At 41.3% G+C, this 23,349-nt stretch overlaps 1 protein-coding gene and 1 long non-coding RNA gene across 4 annotated transcripts in view; one reads left to right on the top strand and one right to left on the bottom strand.

Moving 5' to 3' along the window:
- Positions 1–1,758: 1,758 nt before the first annotated feature.
- The window catches only part of LCLAT1 (lysocardiolipin acyltransferase 1), a 191,035-nt gene continuing 169,444 nt past the window's right edge, over positions 1,759–23,349 (bottom strand). For all 3 annotated transcript variants that reach the window (XM_069582891.1, XM_069582893.1, XM_069582892.1), the window contains one exon: positions 1,759–5,819. In XM_069582891.1, the coding sequence (XP_069438992.1) occupies positions 5,317–5,819 (503 nt within the window). In that variant the 3' untranslated portion in view covers positions 1,759–5,316. The remainder of the gene's footprint in view (positions 5,820–23,349) is intronic.
- Positions 3,561–13,351, top strand: LOC138436767 (uncharacterized). The gene is made up of 4 exons (XR_011255572.1): positions 3,561–3,748; positions 4,416–4,493; positions 12,048–12,182; positions 12,865–13,351. It is a non-coding gene; the product is annotated as an uncharacterized lncRNA (long non-coding RNA).

The following is a 23,349-nucleotide window of genomic DNA, read 5'->3' as shown; positions in this document are numbered from 1 at the left end:
GTTTTCGAAGTTGCAAAGTCGAGGTGGACATCTGGCCATCCAGCATCATTTTTATCCTATTCTCAATAGCAATCCTCTTAAAGTTCATCCCTCCCCAACACCTTGTCCCTGTGGTCCAAGGGGACACCCTCCAGACCTGGCTCTAGGAGGTGGTAAGTAACCCAGGGACCCAACCCACCTAATATTTCCAGGCCAGTGTGTGGTTCAGGAATGACCATTGCAACCCAATTTAGAATTTGTGTTGTTCCACTGGGGAAGCGGTCTCTCTGGCTCTTTCCCACTGGATTTGAACCTGAGAGGATGTAAGGCTGAGGTGACTGTGGGCATCACCATGTGGCTCCTGGGAATCAAGTCAACACCACCAAGACAGCACAGGTTAGGCATGGAGAGTGCATGCCTGCATGCAGGTTAGATTCTGTGACATCCTATGGCCTACTAGCTGGCATCCTACCTACCTTCACAGGGGGTTGCTGAAGCCCTTTATATAATTTATCAGTGAAATGAGTGATGTGGAAGCACACGGGTGACCAGAAAGACCCTGCTCTCCTCTCCCCTCTGTCTGATCAGATTATAGACATCCCAGCAGCCTGATGACCGCCATCCTGGCAACCTGGCTCTTCGGGTCCTGCACACCCCTTTCCCAGAGAATGGCGATGGGCGCTCCCCTCAGAGTGAATCTTTCAAGCAGATGCTCATTGGAAGATCCAAAGACAGAGTGGGGCGCTGCAGAGCTCAGGTTCTGCAGGGAAAATCATTTTCCTTCTACCCTTCTGGGTTCTTGAAATATCAGACAGATTAACAAGAGGAGAATAATCAAAAATTGATTAGCATGTATCATCCCTCCTGTATTCACAGAGATACCCAGGGAAAACTGAGTAACTCCCCAAGGTGGCTTAGAATCCAGGCTGAAATACCGCTTAATGGAAAGGGGAGGGAGAAAGTAACCTTCTTAGGGGAGAGTGAATGGTGATCAGGAAAGATGAATGGGACCTTGGAATAGACGGGGGTGTGTGTGGGGGTGGGGAGTATGGCCTTTTGTGACAAAGTGTGTGGGTGTGTTCTCTCCTCTCCTGTGATGAGAGTCAGTCAGTTTGATGAAACTGCCAGGGAGGGGATTTATGGAGACTGAGTTCCTTTTGGAGGATCTCTTTAGGTAGAAAAGGGGAGTTCAGAGATCGCCCTTCCCTGTATTTGTTATTTTTCAAGTTCCTACAACTGAAAATAATCAACATACCAACGTGGTCTATTTGGGGTGGCATGCCCTGAGTACCTATATGCATATATTGGGGTGGGCATATTCTGCTACCCTTAAGTCCCACGACTTTTGTGTCTGTTGGCTAAGTATGTTTTTATGCACTTGTCAGGCTTTGGTAAAAGGTGTGCCTTCCTAGTTCCAGCTTCCCTGACAGTGGAGGAGCAATGAGTAGAGTCCCACTTGCCTCTTAGAGCTGCTGATGTGGATATTCCCCGCTGACCCCCTTTTTTGTGGCATGACCACATTCCCCTCAGGCTGAACTGAGAGATGGAGGAAGAGAATGTTCTGAGGACATTCACTGAGCCCTGAATTCGGCTGTGGCCCCTGGGCTTTTTCAAGGATGAAGGCATTATATCCCCTTTTTGCTCTGGCATTTTGTTTCAAGCATCTGTGAAAGAGAGTCCTAACTGATCAGCTCTTTCCCAACAGGACACACGGTGAGACTGTAATGATATGGCACCCAGTCATCCCTGCACGAACAGAAGTCCAACACACATGTAAACTCTATTCAATTCATTCCACTTTATTCTGGGATGGATACTAGAGACCACAACTCACAAACATACCAGTGGACATTGAAAACTAAGGCCATTCTGTGAGTTATTTTTAAAACCTAGTGTTTTGCACATAATGATCTTTTTTAAAAAATGAATTACCAAAACCAAGATTTCTCTTCTGAGATAAGAATATAAGGTCAGCACAAGACAGCTTTAGGGCCGTATCTAATCTGAAGTTCATCATGTGACAAGAGCATCTTTGTTTTCTACAATATAAATCACAGCCCTGAGGCAACCACTACCCTCAGCATCAAGTTCTCTTTTCCAGATGTCATCATAAAGTAGTATTGACCACAGTGACCAGTGTTCTATAAACCATATTTCTCCCAGTGAATAGCAAAGAGACTTTTACCTAAGACACACTGCAGGATTCTTGGAACAAGAAAAAGAAAGGGACCTGTAACTAAGGCACTGAAAGCACATTATTTATATAAAGAAATGTAAACAATTTAATACCAACAGGCTCCCTCCATTAGTCTCTGTTATAAAAGTGCACAAGGGCAGCACGGTCAGGCGCGTAAAGTCCGGGTGAGATGGGAACGTCTCCCTGGAGTCTCGGCCGCCGACGGTCGACAACGTCTGACCTGGGGCTGTGGACGTAACTCATTTCAAAGTGACTCAAGAGGAAGCTGTGTTTTAGTAGCATGACAAACAAGGAAAGGATTTTACCAAGGGCTTTAAATTATGGGCTCTGACATTTATTTTTCTTTCAGTCTTCCACCACGTTCTTCCCCTGAATTTTACAATTCCTTTGGCTTGTTTCATCAGAGAGGCCTGGTGGGAAAACTGGTGGCCTCATCAGCGCCCTTCCTTGTAGGTTCCTATTTTAAGTGTAATCTTTCACGTCCCCTATAAACCACACTCGCTTTATTGAAAACGTTTCCAAATGGGAACGATGTGACAAGTGGACACACAGCACTGTAAACATTTCAAACTCCACTGAGTTTACTTTTGATGGACTGAAAGGGCTCTAAGATGGAGGCGAGGGCCCATATGCAGCCAGACAAGGGGCTGCTGAGTCCAGGGGGAAGGTGGGAGGTGGGGAGGGGCTCCTTCCTGGGGCCAGGCAGGACTGAAGCTGCATTAACTTCTACTTGACACTACTACTAATCTCTACTTGCTATCCATTTTAGAGCCCAAATCATGGACCATATATTTCTTTAAAGAAGGGAATAAAAAGATGGGTAGGAAAACAAATAGTTACAATTTTAAAAGAAGCCTTATTGCAACCCCCTCTGGGCCCCCCCCTAAAAAACACAAAACACACCCTCAAACACACACAAAAAACACCCCCAAAAGGCAACTTTTTCTTTTTAAAGTTACCACTTCTGAGTCTTAGAGCAAGTACAATATCTCAGTTTCTGGGCTTATGAGTTCTGGGCACTAAAAAAGGGGCTTGCGTTTTATCATAAAATGTTTGTTTTTTTAAAGACCAAAAGAAATCATGTTTTAAAAAGGAAGCGTTCCCCCTTTACAGGTTTCAGAGGGTTAAAGAGGACCCGCCGTTAAAGCCAGAGGAGCCATCGGAAGCTTGGAGGAAGGGTTGGCCGCCTACATCACTAACACCTGTAAGGTAGAAATTGCGGCCTCTCTCTCACCCAGGACAAGGGCAATCCTGATCGCTAAACTATTTCTTGCTTCCAAATATAAGCAGAAGTCTGAGAAAGACCTAAATTAAAAACTTCTTTTATTGGGGGTTGGGGCGGGGGAGAGAAGGTTTAAAAAAAATAACCACCTTTAAAACCTCTGAAGAGCTGGGTCTGGAGCAGATGTGGGTAGTAACGAGTCAGAAGCCCCAGCAATACTGCAAACAGCCTTGGGGGAGGAGTTCAATAGGCTGGGCCTTCAGTAGAGGCACTAGTTAGAACTCTCCAAGTGAAGGTGGTGTGCAGACAGAGGGCTGCTGCAACCAGGACCTTCCGGAAGAGTCTGCCTGGTAAGTCCAGCTCACAGCGTGCTTGCCTTTCCTGGCGATGCCTGTGTCCACTGTTCACCGGATGGAAATCACCGTCCAGCAAAAATAAGACATCACTGAGAAAGCACTTGCGCCAAGAGTTTACCAAGCTAGAAAGAGTGTTTGAGGCTGGTTCAGGGCAGGAATAAGCAGGCAAGTCTGCTTTACAGCACAAGACTTTTAATTGCCCCATCTTTTCTGCTACTCTGACCAGCATTCCCATTCGGACAAAATAAATAAATAAATTTAAAAAGCAATTGCCAGGCTCCAGTGGAGTGGAAACCTCGACCACATGTTTCGTTTTTTTTTTTTGCCCCAGAAGGAGATTGGTACTGTTGGCTTGCTGGATTTTCCACTGACTCCAAACGACAGGAATATTTAGGAGAACAATTGGTCAAAAGTGGGCTTAAATTTTACTAGTGAAAGAGGAAGCCTGAGACTAAAAAAGAGAGAGATCCCTATCATTAAGAAAGGATTCATTTTTGTCACCATTTTGATTTTAATAAAATTTGTCAAGGCTACAAGGGTTGAATAATTTAGATTAAACCGTCATGGCCCTGTCTGCAAGTGTTTTTGTTGTTGATTTAGTGGCAGAGGTTAGACACACGTGCACATGTAGAAAATACAATAACCTTCCTTTTTGTGGCAGGTTTTAAAGAAATATTTCAACTAAGACACAACTTCAAAAGTGAGTTTCTGACGGCAATACCAGAATGTTCTCTGAAAGGTAAGTGACTTTGATGTATACCATTGTTAATGCAGAAAAGCGACACCTGCCAACACTCTGTAATGAAACAAGTGCTAAATATGCAAAGGTACACAGAAGTGAAGAACTGAACTGTTTGAACTCTGAGCTTTAAAAATTTAAACTAAGGTTTCTGAGTGGAGAGCCTGTGGTTGCTCCCTGAGACTCATCTAGGTCTTATTTTCTGCGTGAGAAAAGGGCACCAGTGGTTTTCTGATGTCTCGGTCAGTGCAAGGCTAAATGCCAAGGTTTCATGAATAATGAAGGGCTTCCTATCAAAATGTTTGTTCGGCTTAAGGAGAAGGGGTTTTTGTCTTCTGGTCTTAAGGAAGGATGCAAGAGTTTGGCATGGAAAGGGGTGCAGGGACAGCGCCGAGAGGGAGCTGGGAGGAAGGTCTCTCACCTCCACAGTCAAGTGCCAGCACTTGACCTGGGCTGGTGCTCAGGAGCTTCAGCTCTGCCTCCCATCTGGGGAATTTGTCAGGAAGCAGGACTGGACCTGTAAGATATCTGCGTACCTTGACTGCTAACAGCCTGATGATTGTTTAACTCCGGCCCGCGTTAATTTTGCCGCCATCGCTCCCTGCTACACAGTGTTGAAATTACATTCAGAGATTTAAAAAGAAAAAAGAATCATGTGTGTAGCAATATTGTTCCACAAAACTAAGTGCAAAATATCTTTAACAAATAATGACGGTTGTAAGAAATATTTGACACAGTCATGCAAAAATGCATCTCCATTTACAAAGGCTTAGAACATTTCCGAAATATGCCCTAGGCTTTTCCACCGTGAACCTTAACCATCTTACTCGTTTTTCTTTGCGTTTAAATGTGGCTGTTTGTGTAAGAGGCGGTAACATGCAAGTTCGAGGATCTCCAGTCCACCAAATATTCTCTCCTGCAGCACGAAGATGACAATGATGATGATAAAATACCACCGGACAAGACTGTACAGGTAGATGAACAGGCACATTGTGGGGCTGAACAGGGTCCAGTAGAGGATGGAGAGAAATTTGACCACCAGGACCCTGAGATCTGACTTGCAAGGAGGAATGACTGTCTGCCCTGTGAAGGAAAAATTCTTCTCCCCTTGATAGAAGGAGCGCAGCCTCTCTTCTTTCTCCTCCCACCGCTTGTAGCACCAGAGCTGGAGGTCCTCCTTGGACTCGGGGAGGGTGTTCACGGGGTACCGGTGGACGTGGAAGTGGATCTCCTTGGGAAAGTCCCCGAGGAGGAGGTGCTTCTCTGTCTGGGGAATGTTGTGAGGGTACGCCACCGTGATGTCATGGACGGCGTCAAGGTTCTTACCTAGGTTTTGGAAAAGATAAAAATACAGACAGAATAAAGATCCATTTGGACAGCAATGCTGATTCACACTGAAGGCAGGGGGAAAAAAATCAGGACAGAGTGAACCAAGACGAACAAACAAGGGCTATAAATACCTGTGTTCCTGGGCTCTTGCGTCAATATTTAGCCGTCACTTAGTTTTTTATCTGCTTGCTAATTACCACAAAGACCTTTAGAAAGAAATTATCTTTGTTCCTAGAAATAAGAATCTTCCATTCAAGAATTAAATAGATAAGCACCTTAAATTAGATTTGAGATAGGAATTAACGCAGCTCTTCTCCACCAACAGGATTCACTGTTTCGAGATCTCCTATCAATAGACACCCTCTCTCCAAATAAAAAACTTTCTTTTGACTCAATATCACTATGAAGGCTACTGGAAAGAAAAACCCCATGTCAGAGTTGATACAGTGGTCAGAGACATGCCTGAAAACTTCCATATGACTTTTTAATTTCTAGAAACATCAGTGTGAAGTCAAATTTAGAGACTGAATGAGACCCTGACTTAGTATGCCATCGTCCTTAAAAATTTCATTGTTTAGTTACCGTGGGGTCAAGTGTTTTCAGCAAAATCATATGCCAGGAGATGGAGAAGTGAACCGAAAAACGCCTATCCCTAACTTCACTCCAGAGCTCCCAGCAGCATCAGGGAGGCAGGCAAGCAGTGTCCTAAAGCAGAGAGCACTGCAGGGCTGAAGGCACTGACTGGGCTGGAGGCCATCCAGTGAGGACCCTCACTGTCAGCCTTGAGAACGGGAACTCAAGTCTGCAGGTGATAGAGAATCTCTTAAGGATTTTAAATAGACAAGGAATCAGAATTTGTTTCATTTGAGCAGGGGTTAGCTTGAGAGCAGTAACAAGAATAGTCTGGAGAGGACCAGGGGCAAAGAGGTTGGAAGAGTAGTTTGATCATTACAAGGCAAGAAGTGAAGAGGAGGCAGGGCCTAAAGGAAGTGAGGTGTTCAAAAAACATCACAAGGAAGGACTGACCCGACAGAGTGCTCAACTGGAGGGGGTGGAATGAGCCCAGGTTTATTTCTGTTTGGGGTTCTCGAACGGACTGGGGGAAGAGGGGATCTCTGAGATCAGAAATGTGACTAGAGTGCCATCTTTAAAGAATCAAGAGGATCACCCACAGAATCCTGTAAGAGGCCCAGGGAGGCTAAGTTTTTGGCCCAAGGACACACAGCGTGTTGATGCCTAATCTCTGAATGTTGCTTTCTTCCATACCAAGTTATCTTCGGTGAGAGACTTTTGATGTGAAATCTTGATTCATCACAGAACTCTATGATGTAGGCAAAATTAACCTGTGGTAGAAATCAGTAGTTGCATGTGAGGGTGGGGACTGGTGGGAAGGGAGAATGAGGAAATTTTCGGGAGGGTGTGGGGTGGGGCGCAGAGACATTCTGTATCTTGAGTTTGGATTCCGTGAAATGGTACATTTAAGACCTGTACAGTTTCACTCTCTCCAAATTTTACCTCAATCTTAAGAACAACAAAGATATGAAGCAACTTCCCCACCTTATATCACCATGTTTCCCCTTCCTCCTGAACCATTAGCTTGTGCTCAATTTCTCTGTAAATGTTGGCAGTCAGCCTCCTCTCCTCTGTGATTTACTTTAGGGAAAGGACTAGGTTTCAATCTGGTTTCAGAACTGTCTTATAAAATACTCAGCCCTTAAGAGCTATGTCATAAGAAATGAGAGTACCCGTATTAACATGGTTTAGACTCAAAACTGGAGGGAAGTCCTTTCAGGACGCTGTGTGCTGTTTACCTGGCGGCAGAGGAGGCAATGAAAGGCTGGTGGAGGTGACTCCAGGGCACTCGTGCCTGACGGACGGCCTGGGGGGGAAAATGAGGCCTGGCCTGTTCGGCTTCAGAGGAGGGAAATGGGTCCTGTGGTGAGAGACCACAGGAAAATGTTTAACAGCTGTCAAGAGGTGATGTGTCCACTGTTTGAGAAAAGGCTGGCTGACTTCCACCTGGTGGGCTGTAGCAGGAACCTACCCACGGGAAGGAAGGCTGTCTGGTCAGGCATCCAAAGACCAGTTCTCACTGGTACACAGCCCGATACATCCACTAAGATGGTAATATAATATGTCTTACCTGTTAACCTCACCTGCATTACAAATTGATCAACCTTTTGTCAGTTCAACATTAATCATGATTACCCTGCTCTGTATTGATCAAACTTTCCTTGACAAATGAGTTTGATGTTTTAGTGCCCCCTCTACCTGCAGAACTCAGAGCCTGTTCATCGATGCCCACCAACCAGAACCATAATCCTCGTATTATCACAAATTTGTAGCAAAGTATATAGAATACATACTATATAATGTGTAAGAATCTGAAGCTGTCCTTTCTGCATTCCTCTTAGCAACCTGTAGGGTAGGAGGAGTGTGTGTACACGCAGACGAGTGTCTGCTCAAAATACATACAGCGAGTTTGGGGACAGAGATGGTACCACGTACAGAAATGTTCTGTGAAGAAAAGCTCTAGATGTATTGTAGTACAGAGCATGAGGGCTGTGGAGGCAGACTGCTTGGGTTCAAACCCTAGCTCTGCTTCTTAGTAAGTGAATGAATTAATCTCTGTGGCTTAATTATTAGTTCCTAGATCTATAAATTGGAGAAGGAAATGGCAACCCACTCCAGTGTTCTTGCCTGGAGAATCCCAGGGATGGGGGAGGCTGGTGGGCTGCTGTCTCTGGGGTCGCACAGAGTCGGACACAACTGAAGTGACTTAGCAGCAGCAGCAGATCTATAAATTACCTCACAGGGTTGTTGTGAGGGATAAATGAGCTAAGTAAAAACACAAAAAAGGATCTGATATGTAGTAAGCGCTCAACAAATGTTAGCTGCTGTGGCTGTTACTGAATCATAACATTAGCATGTTGGGCTCTAACGTGAATTTAGCTTTGAGTAAAAAGCAGAGACATTATTTTGTCAACAAAGGTCTGTCTAGTCAAGGCTATGGTTTTTCCAGTGGTCATGTATGGATGTCAAAGTTGGACTATAAAGAAAGCTGAGGGCTCAAGAATTGATGCTTTTGAACTGTGGTGTTGGAGAAGATTCTTGAGAGTCCCTTGGACTGCGAGGAGATCCAACCAGTCCATCCTAAAGGAAATCAGTTCTGGGTGTTCACTGGAAGGACTGATGTTGAAGCTGAGACTCCAATACTTTGGCCACCTGATGCGAAGAGCTGACTCATTTGAAAAGACCCTGATGCTGGGGAAGATTGAGGGCAGGAAAAGGGGACAACAGAGGATGAGATGGTTGGATGGCATCATCAACTCAATGGACATGAGTTTGAGCAAGCTCTGGGAATTGGTGATGGACAGGGAGGCCTGGTGTACTGTGGTTCATGGGGCCACAAAGAGTTGGACATGACTAAGGGACTGAACTGAACTGAGTCCACAGATGCCAGCATGGATAGTGGGGAAAATACTGCATTCAAGCATCTTCTTTAAACCACTGTCCAGGGCACTGCTCTTCTGGGCCCTGAAGACACCAATTATAATTACCACATGTCTTCCACATAAGACAAATGTTCAAACTACTATTTCACAAAGTGGCCAAGGACACTGCTCTGCCTCAAATATTTCAGACTCTTTCCCTGAAATATTTTATCTCAGCTTTATTCAATGACCAGCTCAAATTCTAAGGGCTCTAAGAAGAGTTTCCTTATGTATTCAGGCCAAGTGGTCTTGCCTGCAGTGACTGCTTAAGACATATGTTTTGATGTGCTCATTTGGGCATTCACTTGCCGTCCTGCAGGACAGTATGAGAAGCTCACGAGAACCCAGTGTCCCAGGAAAACAAGAATCTTAAGGGCAGGACCATGTCTCTGACTGCTTAGAACCTTAATAACTAACATACTGCCCTAAACTTAGAGAAACACATATTTTACCAATATCTATAGTCTATCTTCTCATCTAAAGATACAGGAGGGGATTATCATGCCTTCTGCATGAGGCTGTTAAAACAATTTAGTGAACTTTTATACACAAGGCTCTTTGCATAGGACTGGCACATGGGAAGTTCTTAAATGTTAGCATCCACTATAACTTCTATATTCAGTTAATGAGACTGACTTGCTCCACTGGATCTTTTTGCAACTTGGTTCTGTGAATTCTTGGTTCTGAAAGAATTACAACAATCTTGGGTGAGGGTGTTGGGAGATCACTTTACAAAAAGGCAATATTCCATAAATTTCTATAAGCTGCTTGTTTGGCATTTAGAGCTGTGGAATGATAGAACTCAACATAATTAAAATAGTATTACAATAGTATTTAAATGCTATTTATATTTAATAGTATTTAAAATACTATTAAGATATTATTTTAATTATGTTGAGTTTAATCAACATAAGAATTGCTAAGAGGTTACTTTTCACACCATCTCTTCAAGACCTCCTGCCCTGGGGCCTCTAGCCCAGGGGAGTCCTTACTACCTGACAAGGTATCTTCCTCCCAGGGGTGGGCAGGCTTGCAGAGCTTGGTTCATATGTAAGTGACAATAATGAAATGGATAGTCAAAAGCTGAGATGTGCCTTTATTTCATTTACCAATTTATAATAGCTAACACAATGCATAATAGATTCAGATAAGCTCCTGCAATGACAAAGAAGTTACACTACCTTTACATTTTCTGGTACAAGAACAAGAGACGTTTTAGTATGTGAATCATGATGGTTGCCATTAGTAAAAGCCATTCTTAGAAGATTGTATTGCTTTTTAGATAGTTTACATTAAAAATCTAGATGCTGTCTGCCTACATGGGGCTTAGAAAATGGATCTGCTGTTTCTGATACTGTGTCTACTGGACAGTTTCATACTTGAGTATTATTTTGAAAAGCAACCATTCTGTTAGAAGAACAACACTCAGCTGGGTCGAGAGATGTTTGTTCTCTAGAACAGAAAAAGCACTTGCTTAATATTCCAAGTCTTAATTTTTAGTCTCAGACTGAGACTGGGGGAATTCTTAATACTTCAGTTGTGTTTAACCACTAGAAGTTTAAAAGGCATTACTAGACTTCATGAATGTCCTATGCAGAAGAGCGGTTCTCCCCAAATAGTAAGGGGGCCAATGATTATCAGCAGAGCTCTACTTACCAGGAATGGGGGAGGGCCAAGTCTTTACACATCTGTATGTTTAAAATGAAAAGAACCAAGAAAAGAAATCCCAGTTTGCCCAGATTCAATTATATAGTTGAGTAGCAGAACAACAGAAATGTTATTTCTCTTTCTTTTTAATCCAAAGTGATCTTTAATGGGGCTTCTCCTGTAGCTCAGCTGGTAAAGAATCTGCCTGCAAAGCAGATGACCCCGGTTCAATTCCTGGGTCAGGAAGAGCCACTGGAGAAGGGATAGGCTACCCACTCCAGTATTCTTGGGCTTCCCTGGTGGCTCAGGTGGTAAAGAATCTGCCAGCAATGCAGGAGACCTGGGTTCGATCCCTGGGTTGTGAAGATCCCCTGGAGAAGGGAAAGGCTACCTATTCTAGTTTTCTGGCCTGGAGAATGCCATGGACTGGACAGTCATGGGGTGGCAAAGAGTTGGACAACTTTAATGAAGTTGATAACAACTGAAGTGTTTCTTTCTTTCCCGATACCATAATCAAATGTATGCAAAATATACAAAAATTTAGAAGTTCATTTTAATGCCTGCTTTTAAAAAATTATACACACACTTTCTGGCAGATCTAGATCTATAAATCTACCTGTATGTATTGGAGAGTTTTCAATAAAGCAGCTTGTCATCTAAGATGTGTTTGTGTTAAAATGCTGAAGTCACTGGTTTCGTGCACTACTTTATTAGATTGGAAAAAAAAAAAAAACAGGATAAAAGTGGGAGTTAGTAACTAAGCAGTCATTCACTGTGCCACTTTGATACTGAATAGTACATGTCTAAAAATAAGCATGACTGACTGACACTAGTCAGTACACTTTGAAGAACAGCTTTCAATGGACAGATTTGGATATATCTAGACAAGAAATACCAATAAAGAAGAAATCTTTCAGGGTCAAAATAATGGGACATGCATGAATCACTTAAAACCAACTAGTATTAAGGCTCAAACAGTACCATTTTCTTTGTTAGAGAAAACATTACTGTTCCCTCCTAAGAACATTGTTCATTTTTTCCTTCTGTACAAATTGGATGCATATGGAACAAAACGTGGTGTCAGGAGGCTTCTAGCCCTGCCTCTTATCAGCTCTATGACTCGGCAAGTTCACAAGAAGCCTCATCTGTAAATGCAAATGAAAACAGCAGCGACCCTCACACGGCTTTGTGAAGATCAGTTGGGAACAAGGCTTGGCAGGTATGTGCTCAGATTCTGTTATTCCTCACAGGGGAAGGTCACCGACAGCACCTGTTTGGTTTAGGGTGCTATCCTTTACCTTCCATTTTTCTCTAGATTTCCTCTTTCTTTGGGAGACAGACAAGTCTCTTGTAGTGACACTGAGGCCTACTGTCTAATATTCCGTCCACTCCTCTCCCCGGTAGAGAAGTAAAGTCATTTAGGTAAGTTCAAGCATATCAAGCAAGTGCATCAAGGCCCCAATTTATCTCCTGATGCACTTTCTTTTCCAACCCTAATAACTCATCTCTTGGACATTTTAAGCTCAGCAAAGAAATTGAATCCTCTGATGGCATTTAGAATTAGAAGCTGATGACTTGTGCTCTAGGATCACTGGTCTCTTGTCTCATGTTGCTGTTACTGTTTTTGATAAGTTGAAGTTAGTGTCTACTCTTTTTCTAAGAAAGAACCATTCTGCACTTAAAAACATCCTTCAGCTGAAAGATGACACTAAAAACAGTATCCCTGTGAATAATCATGCTTATCCAGGAATTCAGCTCTTACCTACAATTTTAGGGAGACATATTTTCACTTTCCTATCCTAAATCTGTTGAACTTTTTGTTTTCTGTGTAAATGCATGAACCTTTTCAATTATAAATCTCTCTCTTTTGATGGAACTTCAAAACAAGTTTTATTTTCTAGGTACAATGGGAACCTGTTGACATTTTCCACAATTCAACAATACTGGTGCATTAGAAGATCATCAAGGCGAGATGTGAATAACATATAGCACTTGCTGAGGACGGACAGACACATACACTCATATGCACACATGTATATAAAACATGTGCCTCAAAAAAAGATACAGAAACTTTCAAAAATGAGATCATACTGTATATACTGTTTTATAACTGTTACATGTGCTTCCCATTCATGCCATTATAATTTTCTAAAATATCATTTTATAGATGTGTAAACAACATTAAAAATTACTTTATCAGATATTTGTTTTCACACAGTATTAAATATCAATATTTAAATAGATATCTTTGTAACTAATAATAAGGATTTTATAGGGTAAATTTCAGTAAGTTAAATTGCTGGATCAAAGACTATGAATAGGCTTTTGCTGCATATGGGAAACTGACCCCCAGAAAGGTCAGTTTAATAAAAACACACAAGAAATGTATGATGGTGCTTTCTTTTTCACACTTTTACTAATGCTTGGAATTGTTACTTTTAGAAAGTTGCCAAAATATGTCATTTTTGTTTTAATTTGTATGTCTTTGGTTAGATATAACAACATATCACTGGGTATATCCACTAGGGTTATCCCTATAGGTTTTGTAATTCAGTGATTTGTCATCTTACGGATTTGTAAGACCTCTTTATACATGCTTTAAATCTTTTATACCAGTTTTGGTCATCTAACACTAGTGTTTCCCTGATCACTGATGGGTTTATTTTGTTGCTGTCTATGAAATGTAGCTTTACGTCTTTTATCCAGTTCCTATGGGCTGTCTGTCTCTGTCTAGTCAATTTGCAAAACTTGTTCTTTACGATGGATTATTAATATTCTGTATTCTTTGTTGCAAATAGTTTTATAAATCTGATATCTGTTGCCATTATTTATGGCATACTTCCATTATGTGTGGGTGTCTGTGTCTATACAAGTTCATCATTTTTTCTGTTATAGCTTTTAGATTCCTACTTGGTCTTTCCGGCAACGAGACTGTACACTTTGTAGTTTTCTACAAGATGAAAAAACATTTTTCATTTAATTTTATAACCCACCTTTACTTTCTTTCAAGACATCTGTTTTTCTAGCATCCTTTATTAAGTAACTCTTTTTTCTACTATTTTGAAATACCACCTGGTCATATATTAGATTCTCAAATATACAGCTATCCAGTCTCCTTTCTCTCTTCTGCTCCACTGAGCTGTGTTTATTCCTTTCCTTAGTTACTTAATATCTAATAAAGCAAATCTTTCTTTTTCACACTGTACTGGGCTCCTGCTGGCACCTATTTAGCAATATAAATTTAAGAGCAGCCAGGTAAATAACCCTGCCAATTAAGGGGACTTAAGAGACAGGAGTGCAGTCCCTGGGTTGGGAAGATCCCCTGGAGGAGGGCATGACAACCAACTCCAGTATTCTTGCCTGGAGAATCCCCATAGACAGAGGAGTCTGGTGGGCTACAGTCCATAGGGTCTCAAAGGGCTGGACACAACTGAAGCAAATTAACATGCACAATTCTAACACAAAAAACCACCCTCCTCTCAACTTATCCTGAAATTGTATTTGCATTATATTTACATTATACTTTTGAAAGAACTCGTCTTTCTTTTAAAAGTGAGTGTTGGACTATAAAGAAAGCTGAGTGCTGCAGAATTAATGCTTTTGAGCTGTGGTGTTGGAGAAGACTCTTGAGAGTCCCTTGGACTGCGAGGAGATCCAACCAGTCCATCCTAAAGGAAATCAGTTCTGGGTGTTCACTGGAAGGACTGATGTTGAAGCTGAAACTCCAATACTCTGGCCACCTGATGCGAAGAGCTGACTCATTGAAAAAGACCCTGATGCTGAGAAAGACTGAAGGCAGGAGGAGAAGGGGACGACAGAGGATGGGATGATTGGATGGTATCACCGACTCAATGGACATGAGTTTGAGCAAGCTCTGGGAGTTGGTGAAGGACAGGGAAGCCTGGTGTGCTGCAGTCCATGGGGTTGCAAAGAGTCGAACATGACTGAGCAACTGAACTGAACTGAACTTTGAAAGAACTGACACTTTTATATTGTTTTCTCAAGAAAAATGTGTTTCCATTTGCTCAAATCTTAGTTTATCTTCCAACAAGACTTCAGGTTTCTTCACAAAACTTTTGTGACTTAAAAATTTATTCCTAAATAATTTCATAATTCTTTGGACTATTGTGGATGGGATATATGGTCCTACTTAATGCTTTTAGGCAACCACTGCTTGTTGTTCAGTCATTAAGTCCTGTCCGACTCTTTGTGACCCCAAGGACTGTAGCATGCTGAACTTCTGTGTCCTTCACTATCTCCCGGAGTTTGCTCATGTCCATTGAGTCGGTGACTCTCTCTAACCATCTCATCCTCTACCACCCCCTTCTCCTGCCCTCAGTCTTTCCCAGCATCAGGGTCTTGTCCAATGAGTTGGCTCTTCACATCAGGTGGCCAAAGTATTGGAGTTTCAGTTTCAGCATCAGTCCTTCCAAAGAATATTCAGGGTTGACTTCCTTTAGGATTGACTGGTTGGATCTCCTTGCAGTCCAGGCGACTCTCAACATCTTTTCCAGAACCATGGTTTAAAAGCATCAATTCTTCGGTGCTCAGCTTTCTTTATAGTCCATCTCTCACATCCATATATGACTACTGGAAAAACCATAATAGCTCTGACTATATGGACCTTGTCAGCAGAGTGATGTCTCTGCTTTTTAATACGTTGTCTAGGTTTGTCATAGCTTACTTTCCAAGGAACAAGCATCTTTAAATTTCATGGCAGCCGTCATAGTCTGCAGTGGTTTTAGAGCTCAAGAAAATAAAATCTGTCACTGTTTCCACTTTTTCTCCTTCTATGTGGTGGGACCGGATGCCATGATCTTAAGGTTTTTGAATGCTGAGTTTTAAGCCAGCTTTTTCACTCTCCTCTTTAACCCTCATCAAGAGGCTCTTAAGTTCCTCTTCACTTTCTGCTATCAGAGTAGTATCATCCGCATATCTGAGATTGTTGCTATTTCTCCTGGCAGTCTTGATTCCAGCCTGTGATACTTCCAGCCGGACATTGTCACATGATGTACTCTCCACAGAAGTTAAATAAGCAGGGTGACAACAAACAGCCTTGTCATACTTCTTTTCCAACTTTGAATCAGTTTTTTGTTTCCATGTCTGGTTCTAACTGTTGCTTCTTGACCTGCATACAGGTTCCTCAGGAGGCAGGTGAGATGGTCTGGTATTCCCATCTCTTTCAGAATTTTCCGCAGATTGTTGTGTTCCACACAGTTCAAGGCTTTAGCATAGTCAATGAAGCAGATGTTTTTCTGGAACTCTCTTGCTTTTTTCATGATCCAACGGATGCTGGCAATTTGATCTCTGGTTCCTCTGCCTTTTCTAAATCCAGCTTGTACATCAAGAAGTTCTCGGTTCATGTACTTCTTTGGCATTGCCTTTCTTTGGAATTGGAATGAAAACTGATCTTTTCCAGTCCTGCGGCCACTGCTGAGTTTTCCAAATTTGCTGGCATATTGAGTACTGCAGTTTAACAGCATCATCTTTTAGGATTTGAAATAGCTCAGCTGGAATTCCATCATCTCTACTTACATTGCTTATAGTAATGCTTCCTAAGGCCCACTTGATTTCACATTTCAGGAGGTCTGGCTCTAGGTGAGTGACCACACCATCATGGTTATCTGGGTTACTGGGATGTTTTTTGTATAGTTCTTCTGTGTATTTTTGCCACCTCTTCTTAAATCTCTTCTGCTTCTGTTAGGTCCTTGCCATTTCTGTCCTTTGTTGTGCCCATCCTTGTATGTAATGTTCCCTTGATATTTCTAATTTTTTTGAAGAGATTTCTAGTCTTTACCTTTCTACTGTTTTTCTCTGTTTAGAATACAGAAAGTCAATTGTTAGTGTATATTTATCTTATTTGTAGCCATGTTAATATCATAAAATTAAGTCAAGTTGATTTTTTTTTACTAGACCTTCTGACTTTCTAGATTTTCTATCAGCAGCAAAAACATAGCTTTATGTTCTTTATGTTCAATTTTCTCATCTTTATGGTCTTTTCTCAGTGCTTTCATTAGCATTTGCTTAATAATAAAAGGCATAGATCTGACTTTAAAATGTGGCTTTAAATGCTTTAGCATATCAGATACTGTTGAGTTTTGGCAACACAGTACTACATTTAACTAAATTCTATTTTGTTATAATTTTTATTATGAATGCCTTAAGTTTATCAAAATTTTTTTCTGCAACTATGGAAAGGATCAAACACATGTTTTGTTAAAAATGAAAATATTGGTCTATATGAACATCTGTATGAACCAAACTATTGTATTAAAAGGAAAAATATAAAAAATGCAAAGAGAAACTGAAAAGTAATTATAGTGAAGGCTTCAGTATCTTTCATAATAGAACTCAGTAGATAAAAAAATAAAGGAACTGAATAAATACTGATAAATTTGATTTAAGAGACTCACATAGACCCATGTGTATGTGTCAGCTGCTCAGTTGTGTCCGACTCTTTATGATCCCATGCACTGTAGCCCGCCAGGCTCCTCTGTCCATGGCATTCTCCAGGCAAGAATACTGGAGTGGGTTGCCATTTCCTTCTCCACATATAGATCTGTATGTCCCTCAAAAATATCTTAAACACACTGATGGTTGATCATTTACTTGGTGGCAAAAAGATTTTAAAATATTATTATAAAAGTCACATTCTCAAATCAAGAATCTATAAAAATATAAATAAAAAACAAAATATAATAACCCCCTCTAAAAGAATATGTTTAATTAATTCTGTGATGAAAGATGAAATCAAAAGAAAAATTGCAAACTACTTAAAAGGAATGAAAAAGAGAATCAATGGGATATAGTTAAATGTTGAATGCCTTCCCTAAACATTCTAGCATTCTAGCAAAATTCACCAAAAATAAATAGTCAAAGAATAAACAAATGCAAAAGCTAGGTATTTGATGAATAAAAGATTAAACTCTATGAAGGCAATTAAGGGGAAAAGAGAGCATACATATTTAAGATCACAGATAGCAAACGAGGGAAAATCACAAATACAGAAGAGATTAAAACAATTGTGAGAATGTCAGTCTACACATGAGATAATATATTAATAAAACCACAGTAGAGGATCCATGTACATATATACTATACACTGTGCTTCAGATCTGATTGGTGAAAATTTGTGTTTGGTTCAAAAATTGTAAAATATCATTAGTCTATTTTCAACAGAAGGCAAGTTCTTCTTGCTGTGTACTAAGGACAAAGAGCATGGGTGCTAATTTTATAGGCAGGCCAATGTAGCTCATGCGCTGGGTCTCCTTTGCCCCCAGGATTTTAGTGTAGAATTTACAGAACAAACATAGACAGCGAGGGATAAAATAACACAGTGCTATGATGGGAAAAGGACAAAAGTTCTAGTTTCAAACTGTTTTCACTCCCAGGATCTACTAAGCTTAACTGCTACTTACACTGGTGCATCTGTAGATTGTGTTTTTGATGACACAGACTTATTTTGCCTATTCTTTCAAAACTTCATCCTCTGTTTTCATTATTCTTTAAAAGAAAAAACATGTGCTAGAATGTTTAGAGAAGGCATTCAAAATTAAATGCAAAAAAAAAAAGCAATAACAAAAAAAATTTGTTGTATTGTTGGATTCAACAAATTTGTTTAGATGTTCCAAAGCCCATGGACATGAATCAATACTGGATTAAAAGATTAGAAATGTCAGCATATGCATACTGTACTAATTTGCTAGTGTTTGAATTAAATGAGATCAGAGATAGCACATTAGTATAGTCTCTGCTCTGAGGTTAGGATTGAAGATGACTAATGATGCACTTGGACATTACCATGTATTATGTGTGTATGTGCTTAAGTTGCTCAGTTGTGTCCGACTCTTTGCGACTCCATGGACTGTAGACCACCGGGCTCTTTTACCCATGTATTGAGTGCTTACTAAGTTCCAGGCATAACTGATTCAAGAGTAGGACCAAAAGCTGTAGGCATTTGGGGTACACTGGCAGACAAAAGGAAGACCCCTCCCTTGTGGCGTTTATTAGGACAACACTTTTGTGGTGGTATCCCTCTTTAGCAGTTGTGGAAACTGAGGCACAAAGAAGTGTCACTTGCTGAAGATCAGTTAGTAGAAATCATTGTGGCTGATTACAAAGCCTTTCCACTATGCCGTTCTACCTTCTATGAACTGCACATTAAGAATAGTAGGTGCAGAATCAGACTGACCTGGTTTGTACCCAGGCACAGTCTTATTAGACATGTGACCTTGAACAAGTTACTTAACCTCCCTGGGCCTCAGGCTCCTCACCTGATATCTGGTAATAATGCTTCCCTTGGAGGGCTAGAAGAAACAAAACATATCTTTCAGCCAGTCTGTAAAGGCAGTACTTAGTAAGGGCATCAAAAATGAAAGATCTTGATGTTTTTCTTTCAGTCTTGCACTATATTATTTTCAACTATATGGTTCACATATTCTGATTAACAGAGTCTTGCTATAGTTTTATACAAAGTATAAATGATTAGATCTTGTATACATTTCTGATATACACTTCAGTTCAGTTCGGTCGCTCAGTCGTGTCCAACTCTTTGCGACCCCATGAACTGCAGCACGCCAGGCCTCCCTGTCCATCACCAACTCCCGGAGTTCATTCAAACTCATGTCTATTGAGTCGGTGATGCCATCCAGCCATCTCATCCTCTGCCGTCCCCTTCTCCTCCTGCCCCTAATCCCTCCCAGCATCAGAGTCTTTCACAATGAGTCAACCCTTCGCATGAGGTGGCCAAAGTACTGGAGTTTCAGCTTTAGCATCATTCCTTCCAAAGAAATCCCAGGGCTGATCTCCTTCAGAATGGACTGGTCGGATCTCCTTGCAGTCCAAGGGACTCTCAAGAGTCTTCCCCAACACCACAGTTCAAAAGCATCAATTCTTCGGTGCTCAGCTTTCTTCACAGTCCAACTCTAATATCCATACATGACCACTGGAAAAACCATAGCCTTGACTAGACGGACCTCTGTTGGCAAAGTAATGTCTCTGCTTTTGAATATGTTATCTAGGGTGGTCATAACTTTTCTTCCAAGGAGTAAGCGTCTTTTAATTTCATGGCTGCAATCACCATCTGCAGTGATTTTGGAGCCCCCCAAAAATAAAGTCTGACACTGTTTCCACTGTTTCCCCAGCTATTTCCCATGAAGGGATAGGACCAGATGCTCTGATCTTTGTTTTCTGAATGTTGAGCTTTAAGCCAACTTTTTCACTCTCCTCTTTCATTTTCATCAAGAGGCTCTTTAGTTCCTCTTCACTTTCTGCCATAAGGGTGGTGTCATCTGAGGTTATTGATATTTCTCCCGGCAATCTTGATTCCAGCTTGTGCGTCTTCCAGCCCAGCATTTCTCATGATGTACTCTGCATAGAAGTTAAATAAGCAGGGTGACAATACACAGCCTTGACATATTCCTTCTCCTATTTGGAACCAGTCTGTTGTTCCATGTCCAGTTCTAACTATATACTCCTGCTGCTACTGCTAAGTGACTTCAGTTGTGTCCAACTCTGTGCGACCCCACCAATGGCAGCCCACCAGGCTCCACCATCCTGGGATTCTTCAGGCAAGAACACTGGAGTGGGTTGCCATTTCCTTCTCCAATGCATGAAAGTGAGAAGTAAAAGTGAAGTTGCTCAGTAAGTGTCCAACTCTTGGTGACCCCATGGACTGCAGCCTACCAGGCTCCTCCGTCCATGGGATTTTCCAGGCAAGAGTACTGTGGGGTGCCACTGTAGGACAAACTTAAGTGACTGGTTCACCAAACCACAAGCTAGACCCTACCATCCACTTTGTAGCAGTTACCTAAACCACAGTGGAGTGTGTAAATTATAATCTTATAAATCTAAAAAATTAATAGTAACAATACAGTTTAAACTAGTAAAAAGTATGGCCCCAAATCAAAGCCTAACCCTACTGCTCTCTCTATAGCTTTATTGTGTATGTGATTTTGCATATAACACAGAGTCTGCTGCAGTTTCATCCTTTTCTCCTTTGAGAGGGAAAGTTAATTTGGTTGGGGATGTAATCTTATTAATGGGTAGAGACCAAGTTGGTTTCTTCAAAAATAGGGAGAAGGTAGAGCAGAAGTAAAGGTCTCTGATTGCAGGTGACACATTTCGTCCTTTCTGTGGCCCTGAGTTCTGCATTGGAAGCCACACTGATCGGTCCCAAGGTTGGGTTTATGCTACATTTCCTGCCTAGTCTTCTACTTAGATGACCTAAGAATTAAGTCACCTGCTTTCAGTCACTCGGAAACCAAAATTCCCAATCAGTAAACTTGACCTCTGCCTGACTGGGGATTGAGGATCTTACTACATGGTTTTGCTGTTATTTTGTTTTTGTTTTCCATCAACCAGGGCAGATCCAACCATGGTTGCACATCTTCTACAGCAGGGCTTAGCAATCCCAGAGTCCTTTTGGTTGATGGAAGGTGTGTGTGTGTGAGGGGATACTTCTGAACAAGGTTATTCTGAAGGCTAGGTTTCCCACTTCTTCCCTCCTCACAACCCACTAATATTCTGTTCTCCTAAATGACCAAATTCAATACTCTACTAGGGAACGTACGTTATGGCTTTTGTACTCTTTTAGTAGGAACAGTCATCATTCATTCTTCTTTTTCCTTTGTTTTAATGAGCCTGTAAAGTGCAGTGGTGGTAGTAAAGAAATGGGTCAACACAGGAAATATCCAAACTTTCAAATGGTGAAGTCACTTATGCAAAAGGTGCCACTACTGGGAAGAAAGGACCATTTAATGGGACTGGGACTTCTTTTCCAATAAAATGATAAAGAACCAGACAGTGTGCAGCCCAACTGAAGGACAAAAGTCTCAGGTTCTTCCAGTGTGACAAAGGAACAATAGACTCTGTTCTGACAGCATTTATAGAGTATCTTCTGAAGTTTAAAATGAGAAAAAGAAAATGGACTTTGTGCAGCTCAGAAAGATGTGTTTCAAAGAACAGAGCAGACATACCGATAATATCATATACAATTTTGATACTTCTGACCAAAAGAGGTGACAGTTTCCTCTTTTTCTTTTAGTACTTTTTTTTCCTTTTTGTACCTTCCCTCCCTCTCTTTCTTTTTTCTTGTGGATAAAGTTCAAAGACACATGTTAACATTACACCAAACTGAAAACGAATACAAGTACTCCATATCTTTGTAAATGAGCAGAATCCATACAGGTAGTTATCTACATTTACAGACTTAAAATTCCTAGTTTTCAATAGCTGTGGCCTGCTGTATCTTCTTCCAGGCAGAAAACTCATTTTCTTGCATCCTGAGGAGTCAATTGCTGCTGATACAGGGGAGGGAATGTTCTGTATAACACTTGTTTTTTTCAGCGTATTTTATTCCTAAGATGAGACAGGATCAAGGATTCTTCTAAACATTTCTCAACCATCAACCAGAAATTCCTCAGTGCTGACAAACTTCTCAAAACAATACTCCCCAAAGCATCAGTGGAGACTGGGTGGTGGGGGAAGATATTAAGGCAAATTCATCTTCTAGTTAACTCTGTCAAGTTTCCTCAGTCAGGCCTCCAGCAGAGGTCAGTGCTGATGATCTAGCCCAACTGTTGACTCAACAGCTGCTTCATGTGAGCCAGAGAGGGGCAATCAGGATGGGAACACTGCAGTAAGTAAAGTATTAAAGAGCAGATGCTTTCTTTGAAGATATTCATTAGTAGACAGAAGTAGCAAAAAGTGTTTCCATCCAGGGATCAACTCCTATGAATCGGCATAAAAAGTCATTTGGGTAATAACTGGACTTTCTGTTTAGATTCAGAAATGTAAGGAGAGTTAACATCTGGATGAATAGCTACTATGAAACTTGAGCTGTAAGAATAACAAAAAATTAGGGAAGTAAATCAGTATATGTAGTGGGTTGAATGGTCTTTCTCTGGTAGCTCAGCTAGTAAACAATATGCCAGCAATTCAGGAGACCCCTGTTCAATTCCTGGGTCAGGAAGCTCCCCTGGAGAAGGGATAGGCTACCCACTCTAGTATTCTTGCCTGGAGAAACCCTGTGGGCAGAGAAGCCAGGCAGGCTACAGTCCATGGGATCTCAAAGAGCCGGACACCACTGAGCAACGAAACACACAGCACAGTGGGTTGAGTTTTCTCTCCCCCAAAATTTACTGTCCAGCAAAACTTCAGAATATGACTTTATTTGGAAATAGGGTCTCACAGATGTAATTAAGGTTAAGGACTAAGATGAGATCACAGTGGATTAAGGTGGACTTTAAATGCACCTTAAAAGATGTCCTCTTAAGACAGAACAGGGTATGGGGAGGGAGGTGGGAGGGGGGTTCATGTTTGGGAACGCATGTAAGAATTAAAGATTTTAAAATTAAAAAAAAAATAAAACCAAATGTTTAAAAAAA

This window comes from Ovis canadensis, chromosome 3 (genome assembly GCF_042477335.2).
Source record: "Ovis canadensis isolate MfBH-ARS-UI-01 breed Bighorn chromosome 3, ARS-UI_OviCan_v2, whole genome shotgun sequence".
NCBI lineage: Eukaryota > Metazoa > Chordata > Mammalia > Artiodactyla > Bovidae > Ovis > Ovis canadensis.
This window is presented reverse-complemented; position numbering and strand designations above follow the sequence as displayed.